General features: G+C 42.1%; 1 protein-coding gene across 1 annotated transcript; it reads right to left on the reverse strand.

The window, feature by feature from the left end:
• Positions 1–636: 636 nt before the first annotated feature.
• LOC121897891 (lysine-specific demethylase RSBN1L-like) lies at positions 637–15,180 on the reverse strand. The gene is made up of 8 exons (XM_042412680.1): positions 14,611–15,180; positions 14,191–14,319; positions 13,067–13,773; positions 6,929–7,066; positions 6,685–6,827; positions 5,979–6,146; positions 3,603–3,714; positions 637–3,226 (listed from the first exon to the last, which is right to left on the reverse strand). The coding sequence occupies exons 1-8, from the start codon at positions 15,083–15,085 to the stop codon at positions 1,472–1,474; spliced, it is 3,627 nt and encodes a 1,208-aa protein (XP_042268614.1). The 5' UTR covers positions 15,086–15,180; the 3' UTR covers positions 637–1,471.
• Positions 15,181–15,515: the final 335 nt, after the last annotated feature.

A 15,515-nucleotide genomic window follows, 5' to 3' on the forward strand; every position in this document is an offset into this window, starting at 1 on the left:
ACAGTAATTGACATATTTCACCATTTTATTGACCAATTGATTAATTTAGAAAGTAATCACCAGAGTAACTGATTATGAAAATAATCCTTAGTTGCAGCCCTAAAACACAAGTGTAAACAATCAAATAAATGATGGCTGGCTTAGATTTCGCTGGTTCAGTTTCAGATTCCTGGTATTGTGCGGGCTGGTTGGCTTACTGGGACACTTGAGTACAACAGATCCATGGTTACTATTATTAGCAACACCTGTGCTTTACCTAATACAAGTCAAAACGTGTGCTGTAGGAGAGGCCTGTGTCATAATGGCATGCTACCAACAGCATTTAACATGAATGCTGTTAGGTAATTATAATAATTAGCATGTTAGCATTCTATATTAGCATCAAACTAAAAGTAATGCTCAGACTATACTGCCATGAACTGACGTATTAGAGAGGTGGACGTTTTGAACTGTTGGTGGCACAAGATACAAAGTCAGGGCTCATCATTAGGCTTCATCCTCTGAGGATCATCAGTGTCTGCACCAAGTTTCATGGCAGTCCAATCCATCTGTAGAGCCTAGCTGCTAAAAAAGGCTTTAAAAAAAAAAAAAAAAAAGGACGAATATGAAATGCAGAAGAGACATCGACTAAGTCAATATTTTGAACCATTTATTGAGAGGTTCTGATCAGAGTATAAATCACACTACCAAGTCTTATCTTAGGAAATAAAATGTATTTACAACAAAATTTTCACATACATTGGTTTCAAATAAAAACAGACAGTAAATGATATAAATAAGTTCTATGGAAAATAAAACTTGTCTTACAAAAAATATATGCAATTTCTGTATACATTTTCTCACATTGGTGCTAATAACATCTATACTGTACAGTTTTGGTACATACAGTATCATTTACAGCCCTGTATGAGTCAAACAAAGTCCAGTCTGAAAACAACGACTTGCTCCGATTTTGGAGTGTTAAAACGACAAACCCCATCGACTAAAATGACGTGGCCAAGAGAGGATTTCAGTAGGAGCTCAGTGACTTGCCGACATGTTCCAAACAGTGAACGTAGGTTTTTCCTATAGCAGGGAGTAAGCGTGGTTGTTTTCAGATTGAATAGTCCAGTACCTAAAATAGGTGCTTTAAGAGCGAAGCTAAGTAGTGCACAGGCACTGACACACGGGTCACATAACATTTTATATAGAGCCTACATACATTCGCTAACAAACGTGAAGTGAGCTACTTAGCTTACATTCTTGGGCGCTGTTAAAATACTTGAAGGGTGCGTCCTCTTTTCACTACGTCACTGGAGTAAAATGTGGCGGCGTCAATGTCACAGCAAAGTAATGGAATGCGTCTGCCCGTCTTTTACGAATTAGAAAAACCAGTTTACGTGTGAAGGAAGGGCGCATCTTCAAATATTTTAACAAAGCCTCGGCGTAAGTTGTACAGTAAAAAAAAAAGAAGACCAGACATCTAAGACATTCATATTAAGAAGTCTTTCTGTGTTTGGGGTGTGTGTGTTTTGAGGGGCTGTTTTAATGAGTGCTGCTGCGGCCGAGTGTCCTGTAGGGGTGTGGCAGGTTTTCCCTGCATCGAGTCCTTTACTTTTGGTCCTTTAGAGGACACAACTGTCCGGCTCTCTGATCCGAGCTTAGAGGAAGAGCCTCGAGAGTCACTGTGATGGTGGGTCTTAGGTCTACTGTCCGTGAAGGAAAGAGCCAGAGTCTGGTGAGCCTCCATCGGCTTAAAGAGGTCAAAGGTGATGAGCGTCCTTGGTGGTTTGTGTTCTGCTGGCGGGGGACCAGAAGCAGACTTCTTCCTCTCCTCTTTGCTGTTGATGTCTTTATCCTTCTTTCCGTCTTTCTTTACCTGAATGTTCGCAGGTTTGGGAGTGCCCGTCTTCCCGTCCTCTCTCCCTGACTTCGCCTGCACTCCCTGCGTAGTCGAGGTGCTGCTCTCCTTGCCCTCCCTGTGCCCGCTCTTCTCCTTCTTCCCGTGTGAAGACTTGTGTTTATGCGTGCAGGCGTCTCGAGCCTCCTCTCTGTCTGGCCGCGTGTAAGAGGCTGCCTGCGCGCCTCCCCTGTCTTTCTCGTGCTCCTTCTCTCTCTTGACGTGAGGCTGCGTCTTTGAATCCCACTCCTTGGCCCACTTCTCGTCTCTCTGAGCGGGCAGGGAAGTTTGAGACGCTTTACTGCCCTCTCTTGTCCGCTCCTCGTCCTCTTTTTTCCTGATCTGCTGCAATGGCTGCGTGGACGTGCTGCCCTCTCTGCCACCCTCTGCCTTGACTTTCTCCTGTTCTCTCATCCTGTCCTTCTCTCTATCCCTGTCTTTCCCCCTGTCCTTTTTATCCCTTTCCTTCTCTTTACTCCTGTCCTTGTCCTTCTTCTCCTTCTCTTTAGCCCTTTCTTTTTCATCTCTCTCTCTCTTTCCTTTATCCTTTTCCTTTTTGATTTGCGGTACGTTGTAAGTGCTGGTTATACTGTCTTTACTTTTCTCTTTTAGACCTTGACCTGGCTGAGTCGTCTTTTGCTGCCTCTCTTCCTCCACATCGTTCTCCTTCTTAATTTGCTGTAGTGACTTTAAAGATGCACCGTCCACTCCACCCTCTTCATGGCCCTTCTGCAGTGTCTGGCATGCGCCTGCACCTCCGTCTCCCCCTCCCTTACCTTCCTCCTTTTCATCTTCCTCAGCCTTGGGCTCCGTTAGTGTGTGAGCGAGTACACCTTCATCTCTCTCCTTCTTGACAGAAGGTAGAGACTGTATCGTTGACGAGTCCTTCATCTCGGCTCTGTTCTCGTGCTCTTCCTCCTTGAAAATCTGTGTCGGAGTTTGTGAGGGCGGCCCCTCCCTTCCCTCACCGTCCTCATCCTCCAGCTTCGTCACTGTCTGTACAGCAGTGTCACACTCCTTCGCCTCAACTTCCTCATGTTCCCCCTCTTCTTTGATATGAAGTGAGACTTCTCTGGGTGCACACTTCTCCTCTTGCTTCACCTCTTCCTCCTCCTCCTCCTCCTCCTCCTCCTCCTCTTCCTCCTCCTCCTCCTTCTCCTCGTGTTGGTGATACTGTTTGAGCCGGATGTGCCAGGCCAAACTGCAGACAGCAGACACAGTTTTGAACTGGTGGACAACTCCTCTAGGAATGAAGTAGATGTCATCGTGGTAGAGTTGGATACGGGCGTATCGGATCCCCTCCCTCCTTAGCTGGTTCAGTTTGGCGTCGTCAATCCACTGTACACACTGTGGAGGCAATGACAGGAACAAGAGAGATTCAGTTGTGGCTCGGTTACACAGAGAAAATGTTCAAATATTCAGAATTGTACAGTAACTCCTGCTTGGTAGAGAGAAGAAAAACTGATGCTGGTCGTGATTTGTACAACTAATGGCCAGTAATGTGCTGGAGAATCTCTCTAATTGATCACCAAAGTCATATCTGTGTGACATATCTTATAAAGTTGTTACTGAAGACATGTTAGCAAACAGTCGGCTCTTTACACATCCAGCAGATACAGAACAACATTATCGTTCATTTGTAGTCGTGTTTCTGGCCAATTGGCTGATTTAAGTCCAAAATTCACCCTCAAAATTAGAAATACAGTTAAGAACTCCGACCGACCTGAGACAGCGGAGGCTCGTGGAGGTCCAGCTGCAGCCTCATGACCACATCTGGGAAATCTCCAGCGTGGAAACACACAACATCTTTGGTAATCCGGGCCGGAGTGTCACTGCTGTAAAGCAACACAGAAAGTCCTGCTCAGTGGTTTTAATTAAAACAAGAACACAAAAGCAACATTAACTATGTTTCTGATACTCCATCACAGTTTTAGCTTTACATGTTGTCAGTGACACCGGACGTCCTGAGACGGTTGAGTTGTAATTCTATGCAAAAGTGTGCTGAATGTGATAAGGTGTCACTGTCAGGTTCCCACTCTTTCCTAGCGATCATTTTCCAGGACTTTTCCAGGATATTTTCAGTGATGATCTTCCGGGTATGACAGACCGGGATCGTGCCATATACTAATATGTTCCTCTCTGTGGGAGTCTGATTTAAAAGACGTGCAGTCTATGGCTTTACCTTATCTATGAAATCATCTCTTACATGCTTGGAAATTACGTAAAATTGCTTACAGAACAATGCAAAAACACCTGCAGATGTATAGCATGTCACAGTATTAGTATAACTAAGTTAAAACAATGGTTTAGGCAACTCTCATCTCAGCTTTCTCTTTTCTCTCTTACTTTCTTTAAAAAATAAAAATTAAGTAAAAAATAAAGAGCCAGCAAAAGTATCTGGCACCTGCCTTACTCAAACAAACAAACAAATAAATAAATAAAATCAGGAAGATCAAGAACTCAAAAGTATAGCTGCTGTATCATGGATATTCATCATGCAAAGTGGTGAATACAAAACAGAGCAAATGTCACATTCAAATAAAAATGTTCTCATTGAGCTTCAGTCTCTTGACACTCTGCTGCAGGTTCTCCAGAGTTTTTCTAGAGCTGCCAGCTCTTCCCTTTTCTCTCTAACACTTTTGTGATAGGCTTTTGATTTTGACAGTAACGTGAAGTTCTGTTTTTTCTCTGCCCTGACTGCCATTTCATCTGCCTCTTTGTGCATCGTCTGCTTTGCATTATTCTTTGCCGTTTTGCTTTGACATTTGCCATTTCATGCTGGAGCTCCTTTCTTTTCTTCTCATTAGCAGTTTGGTCTTTTTTCTTTTTTTTCATCCTCCAGGTACTGCACATACCTCATCCTTGCTACCTTTGCAATGTTCAATGAGGTCTTTTGGCAGAGCTTAATCTATTGCATGTCCAGCCATAGCATCCTGGACCAAGTGCAATGCTACCAGAGTCCTCTCCTTCAGGCTTCAGGTTTTCTATGAGCATATCCTTGTTGCCAAAGTACCTCTTTCTACTGCAGCTTGTCCATGAGACAGTGTAGGGAGACATTTCATTAGATCCCACAGTGCTGCATACTCTGCTCTGCCACTGACAAATCTTATAAGAAATTCATCAAGCCTGCAGCTGTAAACAAAATCTTGGAACTCTGCTTTATACTGAGCAAGAACTTTGTCACACTTGGAGGCAGTGTACCATCCCGCTTTGAGGAGAACCTGTAGGAGTTTCTCAAATATTGCTATTGCACCTTCAGCTTATGTTACCATGGTTACTGAGTCAATGTTATGGTCCATTTTACCATAACAATGCAGCACTGCGTTCGAAGAGACGCATTGCTGCCAATACCGGCTAAACAGTATTTAGCAGGTGTTTGAATCACATACAGTTGGGCTCCCATTCATTGTTTTGACCTCGGCTTCCCGTTCATTATAATCCAACTCTCTCAACAATACCCAACACACATTTGAAACCATTGCTCCCAGCCAGAGTTGAATCACAAACCTTAAACCTTTGCAGGCAAAAAAAAGCTAGCAGGCACATCAACTTTAGCAACTGAACCAAACATGCTAACCAATTTAACATTATTTAACCTTTTAAAACAAGTTGGAAAGAAGGCAACGTTAATCTATAAACCTAATAAAAAGTTACCAGCCAGCAGTGACTAATATTTACATTTGCAGGATAATGTAACTTACGTTATTCAGAGTTTCAGCCACTTAAGTTGTGATGTCATCCAACCTGCGCTGTGCTACCATGTGATGTGACTTGGGGGGTGTGTTCACAGTGTGTCCACAACATAACTGAGATCACCCTATTCAAAAGAGTCTCTTCCATAAACTACCATTTGAACGTTAATATGATCCTGAACATAACTTAACCCTTTCAGATGGCAATGTTTTCTGTTTTGGGGAGCTCTGATAGGTAGCCTAGTAGTTCGTTCTCGGCTAAAGGAAAATAGGAGAATGATGAAATAATTTTCCAGGACATTTTACTTTTTCTATTATTTTCCATGTGTTTTTCTATGACTGGAAAATTGGTCAACAGTTTTCAAGGTTTTCCAAGACACGTGGGAACTCTGCCACTGTGTACTTACTCCTCTCCGCAGCGTACTGCCTTCAGCACACCTACAGCAGCAGTAGTTTGTCTCTCAAACCCCTGACCGATGTGGTCAGCGTGGGCTCTCGTCCGGTCCTCAAACAGCATCTCCCTGGGCTCACTGGCTCTGGGTAGATACTGCAGGTTCTTTATTTCATTGGTGGACCTGAAATATGTGTATTTACAACAGTCAGGATACATTCAGTGATTCAGAAATATTTCACTAAAATGTGGTTTTGCTACGTCAGCTCAACTTCAAAATTTCCTGCTTTCAAAAATGAGGATGCTGGTGAGACTGCAGTAATATTGCTGTAAAGAAGACCCGTCATCATGCTGGCTTTGCTTTTTTACACTGAACCAAACAAAGCGGGCATAATGCTGCCTCCGTGTATGATTTCAGATAGCATGCTGACGTTTCAGAATCAAAGGCATGATGTGTAACACAACAGCGCTGGCATATAGTGTGTGTAGTCCCGCCATGCTGGCTGTCCAATTCAAACAGACATCGATCTGGCGATGTGACTACCTTCACTGCCAGCTAAATGGCGGAACAGCATTGTCCCCCGATTCCATGTTTGTATGTTTTATACAGAATGGTGGGGTGGAATAACGGCGCACCATTCCCACCTTGAACAGGTTGTGTAAAAGGGGCATATTACACCTGTGCACCGGTAAATATTTACACACTCAACATGTCAACCCACCTTTTCCTTTTGAAGGGTGATTTTGGCATGTCAGCCATAGGGATCATCTGTTCTCCAGGTCTGACCCACATGATGGGGCCGTCGTCGCTCTCAGTGGGGCTCTGCAGCCGCAGACTGGAGAACGTTCCCCAGGGCAGAGTCCGCTGCGTAAACACAGGGTGAGAAATAAGGAGTTACACAATGACACACTGCAGAAAACTTACTGGCTGTAGGCGTATGCACACACACACACACACACACTTACCTCCAGAAAGGGAGATTCCTCTAACATGCTGATGAACTCTGGGAAGTAGTCTCCAACCTCTTCGTCCACAGCCCCGACCAGACTGACCTGCCGCATGGCCCCGGCACGGTACGTTCCCTGGGAATATGTCCGCTTCACCTGCAGCAGGAGAACACAGAGGAGACAGATCAGTAAGCAGGTATCAACAAATCCTACTCTGACAGATCTAAACCTGACATGTAGTTTACTGCCAGATGAAAAGTTGAAAACATTTGCACCTTTAACAGACAACATATTGGTTCAGGACTGTCATTGTTCTTGACATAAACGGTATAACCTTTCCAGTGCACCTGTCTTTAATAAAGCTCTCATTAAAAGTCTTAGCAGCAGATGTTAGCCAGTTAACAAGACCTTAAATACAAAGATTTACTTTTATTGGAGCTCCAAGACACTCAGCAGTAATTATGGGAGGCAAAATGTCAACACACGACAAAGAAAAGACAAGCTGTTGTTAATCTGAGGAAGGAAAGACTGTCTTGCACAAAAACTAGTGAAAAACCAACTGAAACTTGTGAATTATGCGATCGGAAAGAGGCCCTCTAATCATAAGGGTCATAAAGACGACAAAAATCAGATATGAGGTTCACATGGGTCGCTTGCTTGTGTAACAGACTGTTGACTGCGAAGCAGAGCTGAACGAATGAATCAAGGTGTCAACAGTGCACAGAGGGCTTCAGCAAGCAGGGCTGATGCTTCAGAGCGGCTCATAAACCTTAATTATGTTTCAGAACTCAACTTTGTTTCTCTTTTGAAGCTGTAGTTTATGGTGTCGTCACATCTCACTGTATTATACTGCAGGAAAAGACTATTGTGTGTATTGTCTCTAACTGTATAATCTAGTTACATTCTTTCATAACTTTATTTGTCTTGATGGAAGTTTTTGTGCCAAAGATGCCCAGTTTACAGGAATAAAATATAAAATAATATGTAAATATATGAAACACAGTATACAGACATAAGCAGAAAGCTCAGGGCGTCTCATTGGACTCATAGCACGCTTTACACAGTGAGTTTAATTTGCTTCCATCGGGACACAGATTTTACCTCCCTAGGGGCGTCACTAACAGATATATGAAGTCTTTTTTCACATAATTCATTGACTTTAAACAAAATGTAACATGGTCTGTTTCTAGCTGTGGATGTGACAGGGTGTCTCCTAGTTTCTGACTTCTTCTTGTTTTATTTTTAATGGTTTTGGTGACAAGTGAGAATATCAACAGTGACATCAGCTATGTATTTACTTTTTTGCCTTTATTGTAGTTCTTATTAATTCCAGTACTTTTAAAGTATTTATTATTATTGACTGCTATCTGTGAGCCAAATTTCCCCTCTGGGACATTCACACTTTAGTCTACTGTAAACACATACACAGTAAAATATCTGACATGTAAAATAAAGGGATGTGAGAAGTGCAAATGAAACCATTAATGAAAATGCAGGGTGCACGTCACTATGATATAAAATACAAGCAATGAAAAAAAAACTGCACTGAAAGTACAGTTTTCATGAATTACAAGTACAAATCTGGAAAGAACTGTATGAACTGTATTAAGGGGTGCATCACACTGCAAGAAGGATACGTCTGCAACTAAAGACCGTGTTTCCCCTCGGATTTTTTTCAGCAGCGGTGCTGTTGTGCGTGTGCAGAGTCCACAACGCCAGGGCGCATATTTGCACACACCAGCAGTGGAATAACTTAAAACTACCTTAGAACTGTTCCAGATAGGTTCATCCATGTCCAAAGTGTCATGTGTGTGATCATTTACAGGAGCATTTGACACCAGAAGGGCTCTGGAGGTCCAGATAAGTGTCATTGTAATAAATGTCAAAAAATGTAATGCCTCAGCACAGTCGAGGGGTTTGGTGGGTCTTCCCTAAGAAAATTTTATGTTATTTGACTAAAAAGTATGCATTTTCACATCATTTTGTACCATTGTCATTACAATATTTATTTAAAAAAAACCCACACAGATTGTAGTTTTTCACCAAACACTCAAACATTAGAAAGAAGGAAAGTGAAACAAATATGCTCACTGAGGAAGGAAACACAGTGTCCTGAAGTTTTCCTAACCCAGAACAGGATTAGAATTGATTTATATTTTAAATATAACTAAATATTGTTTTCGAGAGCAGCAGCAGTGATGTTTACAACAGCAAAGTCACTATATAAACTCAATAATACCTCACTGGAAACAAATCTAAAATGTCAGTGAATAGTATTATAATATTATATCATGTTTCTCACATCAAAATAGTGAGTGAAGTTTAGAAAGAATGAAGAAAACAGACATCAGTCTCTATCAGTCCTTCGTCCTGTTGATATGATTCACTGCCTGCAGGTACCGCCGGTATAGAGAGAGAGGGAGAGGAGGGGCTGGTTTGTCTCAGTCGGCAGCGAAGTTTACAGGAATTTGACTAGTTTTAATATACGTTGCAAACTACGCCAAACATTTACAGCAGCTACATACACACAGCTTTTATTTTAGCTTGTTCATAACACTCATAGCTTAACGAGCGCGCTGTGGTTGAACATACCGCCGGTGGACGCAACACTGCGGGCAAAGTGGTGAAAAACATTGCTTGTTTATTCTTGTTAAACAGGTGGTTTGATAAAGTACGTCTTCGCTTTTTACTCGCAAAGGTTTTATTGCACTTATAGTAACAAAGGTAGCTGTCATCAACTCGAATAAAACTTTCTCTTTCACTTCACCTGGTTCACTATCTCCACCATGGTATCTCTGCTTTGTGTGTGTGTGTGTGTGTGTGTGTGTGTGTGTGTGTGTGTGTGTGTGTGTGTGTGTGTGTGTGTGTGTGTGTGTGTGTGTGGGGAGGAGCTGAGCCCCGCCCTCGGTCAAACCGACACAGGGAGCAGAGGCTACTGTGTGATCATACATGATACCAGTTTTATTTTTCACTCCGCTTGCTCAGCTGCTGGAAGCGGAGAGAGTGTGAATGGTTTGCGTTTGTCGTGATTATTATGTACAAGCTGAAATTTCAGCAGCCCCTGTTGAAAGTGTATACGAGAAACACTGAAAGATTATTTTCATTACTGATTTATTTTCTCAATTAATTGTTTTGTCTATAAAATGTAAAAGAAAGTTGTTAAAAATGTCAGTTATAATTTCTTAGAGCCTAGAGCGACGTCTTCAAAAGGTCTTATTTTGTCTGATTAACAGTCAAAAATCCACTTTACTATCATGTGAGACACAGAAAAGCTTCAATCCTCACATTTAAGAAGCTGCAACAAGCAAAAATGTGTTTTTTTCTCTTAAAAAAAAAGACTAAAATGATTATTTGATTATCAAAATAGTTGTAAATTAATTTTCTGTGGATCGACTTATCAACTAATTATCGCAGCTCTAAAGACGGAGATGTGATGACAACAGTGAGAACAGGAGTCACATGAGTTACAGTTACATGTCGGTGTTTTAACGATGATAGATACTCACATCAGATGTTGACGATATTGATATGACTCAAAGTTTTATTAATCTACTGCCAACATATTTAATTTAAAAATTATTCATAACAACATCTAGAGAGTCTTACTGAGGTGCAGAGTTTTAATAGCTGAATTTCCAAATAACTTCTTTCATAAGTCTAAATGTTATCGTTGGTTAAATAACCAGAATAGTTTGGAGGAATGTGTTTTGTTTTTGCGGAATGCTGAAATTATTCCAAAATATAAACTATTTTGATAATCGTTTCAATCAGCAAAAACTCCCATCTTTTCTTGTCTGATATGTAAATTGAACATCTTAACATTGTAGGATTGTAGTCAGACAAAACAAGCAAATTGAAAACATTAGCGCGGCCTCTGTGAGAAATTGTGAACACTGTTTTTTCATTTAAGCGGCTGGTTAATTGATAATGAAAATAACATGTAGTCGCGGTTCTAATCGAAACCAATTCATGTTTCATCTTTTCATGAGTTGGTGTCTTCCACAGAATCAACTAGACCACCTCTGACATTATTTTGCGTGAAAGACGATTCATTTTCCAGCAGAAAAATGAGCCTAATTACACATTAAACCTACCCCAGACTTTCTGACGACCAAAGAAGAGCAAAGACGGCTTGACACACGGCGTTTCCGCCAGCTACCACCAAACCTCTCACCCCTGAACATTTTCAGCAACATTTGAAAAAGGAAAAAGTCAAAAACGTGCTGCAACATCACAAAGACGCCGTCTGTGATGCTCTAAAACTGTGATTGTCAAAGTGAGAACCGAGGACCCCTGCGGTCTGTGACACACAGCCTGGAGGAACAAAACACTGTCATAACACTAAGAGATTATTAAAAAGTGAATATTTCAGGCTTTTGAGTCGAGCTATGCAATAAAATCCATGTTAATACTGTATCCATTACTCCCACATGTAAGTTAATGCCAGTAAAAACTCTGATTCTGACACATCATGTCAGTTTAACAGCGAATGCAGTCGAGAATCAATCATTCACTCAGGGGGCAGTGAACACGGTCGCTTCACCATCTGAACTCTGTTTGGAAAAATCCATGGCTCATATCATCAACTGACATTAAGCCCAAACCAGCTAAATTAAGAAAATATGCTGACAGTTATATCGAGTTTGGTTTTTATTGAGAACAGCAACAGGAAGAAAAGCACCATCTGCCTTATGTTGGTACGGTTGAAGCCGCGATGCCAGACGAGCTGAAGGAATATCTGATTACAAAGCACGCGGAGTATCAGTATGATCAAGAGGGAGACCTTGGAAACATTTTTCCTTCCCAGCGAGGGGTCCCTGGCCGGAATAATTTTAGGTTTGCCTGACCTAAATGGATCCTCTCGATCTGTGTTCAAATTATGCGAGAGTGCATGCTGTGATTGTGTGGTAGACATAATTTATGACTGTTCTTAACATGCTGCATACTTTTTGGGATTTAAGAAATATAATTTAACCGTTGTCTCAGGTGAGTCATGATTTCTTGATCTTATCTTTCAGGATGTGGCTCGCTACAGTAGGGGTGCAGCAGTTTATGGCAGATATAATAATAGAAAATGGATATATCAATCATTGATAAATAATTTGATGTAGTAATTAGTGATGAAATTTAATAAAAACATTCTTGGCTCTTGGTAGTTCTTCAGACTTTTGTACATCATCATTGACTTTGATGTATGTGTAACATCTGCAGGGAAAACTAAAGGTTTATGAAAACTTGTAGAGTACAAACCAACGTGTCTTTTAATAAAAGATAATAAAGCTTTTCTCTTTAAAAAAGACGCTGATTTCAGAATGAGAAGCCTGTTTTTCATAATTTATTTTCTGATCTAGAAATGACAAACTCCTGTTCACATCTTGTTAAATGAACTCAGATGATTTGTGAGAGTAAGAAGCCTCACACTCTTTGAAATTTATAAGCTGCAGAAAATCCTTTCAAACCTTTTCAGTATGAAAGCAAAGTGATCTCAAAACAAATGTGAAAAATCCTCAATTTTAAAAAAAATACAACAATCACACAATGTTCATGATCTGGTGAGGAAGTAAAGAAATAAAAAATGAAGCTTGCCCTCTTACATTGTTACATTAGTTTAGATTGGAAAGAAGTGGAATTATTTTTTAAATTTAGCTTTGACTGACTAGAAAAACGTTTTGTAAACACAAACAACAGCTGCTACAAAACAGTCACCCAGCATGCAGATGTGCATCCAGCCACCTTTAAAAAGAAAACAATTATTTTTTTCTTGACTCAATCCAATTAAACCTTCCTCAGGAGTATCAGGCGACACACCTCCAGCTGACCGTACCAGAATCACTATCGAGCATCTTAACTGAGGAGTTTTTTAAGGGACTATTAACTATCAATACAAAGTGACAACAGCCGACACGACGACACACACAACGAGACGACCTGGACAGCGAAACACTTTGAACACAGGAGTGAAGATGTCTCAGGGCGACAGACTGATAACCTCAAAACACAAAGACTCTCATGTTGTTTGAGCTTGTGGACAACGATGCAGTTTTGTCAGTGCTGCTCAGACCTTCAGACTACAAACGTGAACAAATCCTCTAACCTGCAGACGCTTCTTACACTCGTGAACATTATAGACGGGAAAAATAAAACAAAAATGCTCACCTGAGAGTAGAAGTTGACCATGGTTGTCGTCTCTATGTCCTTCTTCCCGAGCACCTCCATCTTCACTGGCGCGTTGGGGAACTTGTAGGAGAAGTAGTCCAGGAAGTCTGGGAGGTAGGACGCCGCTCCGTGGATGATCCCCATCACAAAACTTGCAGCCTGGGCCTCGTCCTCACTGAAGGACAGGGTCACAAACTCCTGGGCGAAACGCTGCATCTCAGCCGGAGACAGAGCGGAGAGCTGCTCGGTGTAGGCGTGCGCCACAGACGCCCCTCCGTTGGCCTGCTGCTCGATGTGGATCAGATGGCCAAACTCCAGACCAGGCATGCCCGGAACTGGGGTGCAGTGGAGCGGGGAGCTGTAGCCCAGCCGGTCCCTGACCATGGAGGGGGTGGAGGCGGAGGTAGCGGCAGTGACGGGAGGATCCTGGTGTTGCTGTGGCGGTGCTGCGGGGTGGAGCAGACTGCTGCTGCTGCTGCTGCTGCTGCTGATGTTGTTGTTGTTGTTCCCGTTGATGCGACTGAGGAACTCGGGGAGACCGAGAGACACTCCTGAACACACAGTCTGGCACGAGCGATGATACATTTTGGGTCGGTTGTGCCTCTCCTTCACTCGCTCGCCATCTTTGTGCTTCTTTTTCTTCTTCTTCTTGAGTTTCTTCAGCAGGAGGTCTTCCTCTGACCCGGCTTTGGGCTTCTCCTTAGACTCTGCAATGGAGGATAAGACATTTTTTTTAGAGATTAAGTAGAGTTGTGTGCATCATTCGAGGCCTGTAGCTGCAGTGAGGATTTAAATCATAATTTGATAAACTTTACATAGTTTATACATTTGTTTCACTGGGTTATGTTTACTGCAGCCCTATATTAATGTGTTTAGTGATGGCAGTTTTTACCATATTAAAAAATAATGATACAGCAATAAAATAAAATATGTGACATATTGTTTTAAATCAGATATTTAAATTATTCTAATTTAACTTGTTTTTTACAGTTAGTATTGAGAAGTGACTTGACTAAAGTTAACCCTCTAACTAACTAATTTAAAAGACTTATTGTTATTTATAGTTATCTTAAAATGAACTTAAAAAAAATAATTTTCATCCCAGTTGGTCACTGTTATATTACCTTTCTGTGGAGAAACCACTTCTCCGTTTTCTCTTGCAATGTCATGCACAGGTGGCAATTTGTGACTTTTCCACTCTTCTTTATTCTTGTCTTTCTTCTTCTCTCGGTCTTTCTCTTTAACACGATGATCTGAGGTGGAGGGAAAGAAAGAAGAAGAAAAAAAACACACAGAGGAGAGAAACACACGGGTGAGGTGAAATACTGCTACATCCACGCTGAGACAGAACTGACGAACAAACATTTTCCACGTGTGAATATCACCATCTGGGCCTAATAAATACTGGGGCCTGTGGCAGAGCAAATTATGTAATAATGCAATAAAGCTTTTTATTGCAGTGTTGCTTTACGCACAGTTCTTAATCTGACTCTAAAGTGTAAAAAAAGCGAGCTGAGCTGAGCAGGCTGGCGGTGTTGTCCTACCTCTCTGTAGCATTTTCACGTCTCCGTTCTCGGTCTTTGTATGGCAGCTAGCTGCGCTCACTTTCTCCACAGCAGCGGCTGAACTCCGCTGCGCTTCGCCGCTTTTCTCCTTCTCCTTGTGCCGCTTCTCTTTCGGCCTTTTCACTTTGTGAGGCGACGCGAGGAAGTTGCTGATCTTGAAGATTTTCCGAGCGGGAGCCGCGGTGGAGAGGCTCGCCTTGGCCGGGCCGAAACTCCATTTCGCTGGGCTCCCACAACTCTGCTTCCCGTTGTGTTTGTCCGCTGCGCACACCTCTCCGTTCACTGCCCGGTGCTTCAGCCCCTTCTCCTCCACACGCACTTTCTTAGGGGGCGGCGGGTAAATGTCGCTGGAAGACTGCGGCCGGCTCTCCGGTGGCCGCTTAGCTATTAAGGGTTTAGGGGAATTTGTTTTGCTGTTTGCTGCGAAATGCATGGAGTCCACGGACTCGGCCATCTTGGAAGTTTCTATTTTTTACGGTCAGACGTAACTGGTGCGTGAGAGCCAGGCCGGGGGCGGGGCTTGGAGGGCTACGTACTTACGCACGGAGGCACGGAGGAGGGAGAGCTGCAGACAGGACTGTTTGCAGCTCTGCAGGACAAGAAGCAGGGGCGGATTTTACCAGTAGGCCAGGTAGGGAACTGCCCGGGGCCCCCAACTAAAAGGGCCCCAAATAGCTATAGATTTATATATAAAATCTATAGCTATATCTATACATTCATACATTTTTTAAAATTATTATTATTTTATAAATGTATGTGTTTATTTGATAGGTAAAATGCAAATGAACAGTGCCACTACAGAACTAGACTATTATATTATACAGGGCCTACCTTAAGCCGTGTAGCCTACTTTTCTGCACAATACAGAACTACTACGATTAAAA

Source organism: Thunnus maccoyii, chromosome 5 (assembly GCF_910596095.1).
Source record: "Thunnus maccoyii chromosome 5, fThuMac1.1, whole genome shotgun sequence".
Taxonomy (NCBI): domain Eukaryota; kingdom Metazoa; phylum Chordata; class Actinopteri; order Scombriformes; family Scombridae; genus Thunnus; species Thunnus maccoyii.

Bases quoted from the DNA above. Each gene is read 5' to 3' on its own strand.
- LOC121897891 (XM_042412680.1), bottom strand. From the start codon at position 15,085: ATGGCCGAGTCCGTGGACTCCATGCATTTCGCAGCAAACAGCAAAACA. The intron at 7,067-13,066 runs GTGAGCATTTTT...CTCCTGCTGCAG, and splicing joins TGGTCAACTTCTACTCTCAG to GTGAAGCGGACATATTCCCA. The intron at 6,828-6,928 runs GTAAGTGTGTGT...GTGTTTACGCAG, and splicing joins AGGAATCTCCCTTTCTGGAG to CGGACTCTGCCCTGGGGAAC.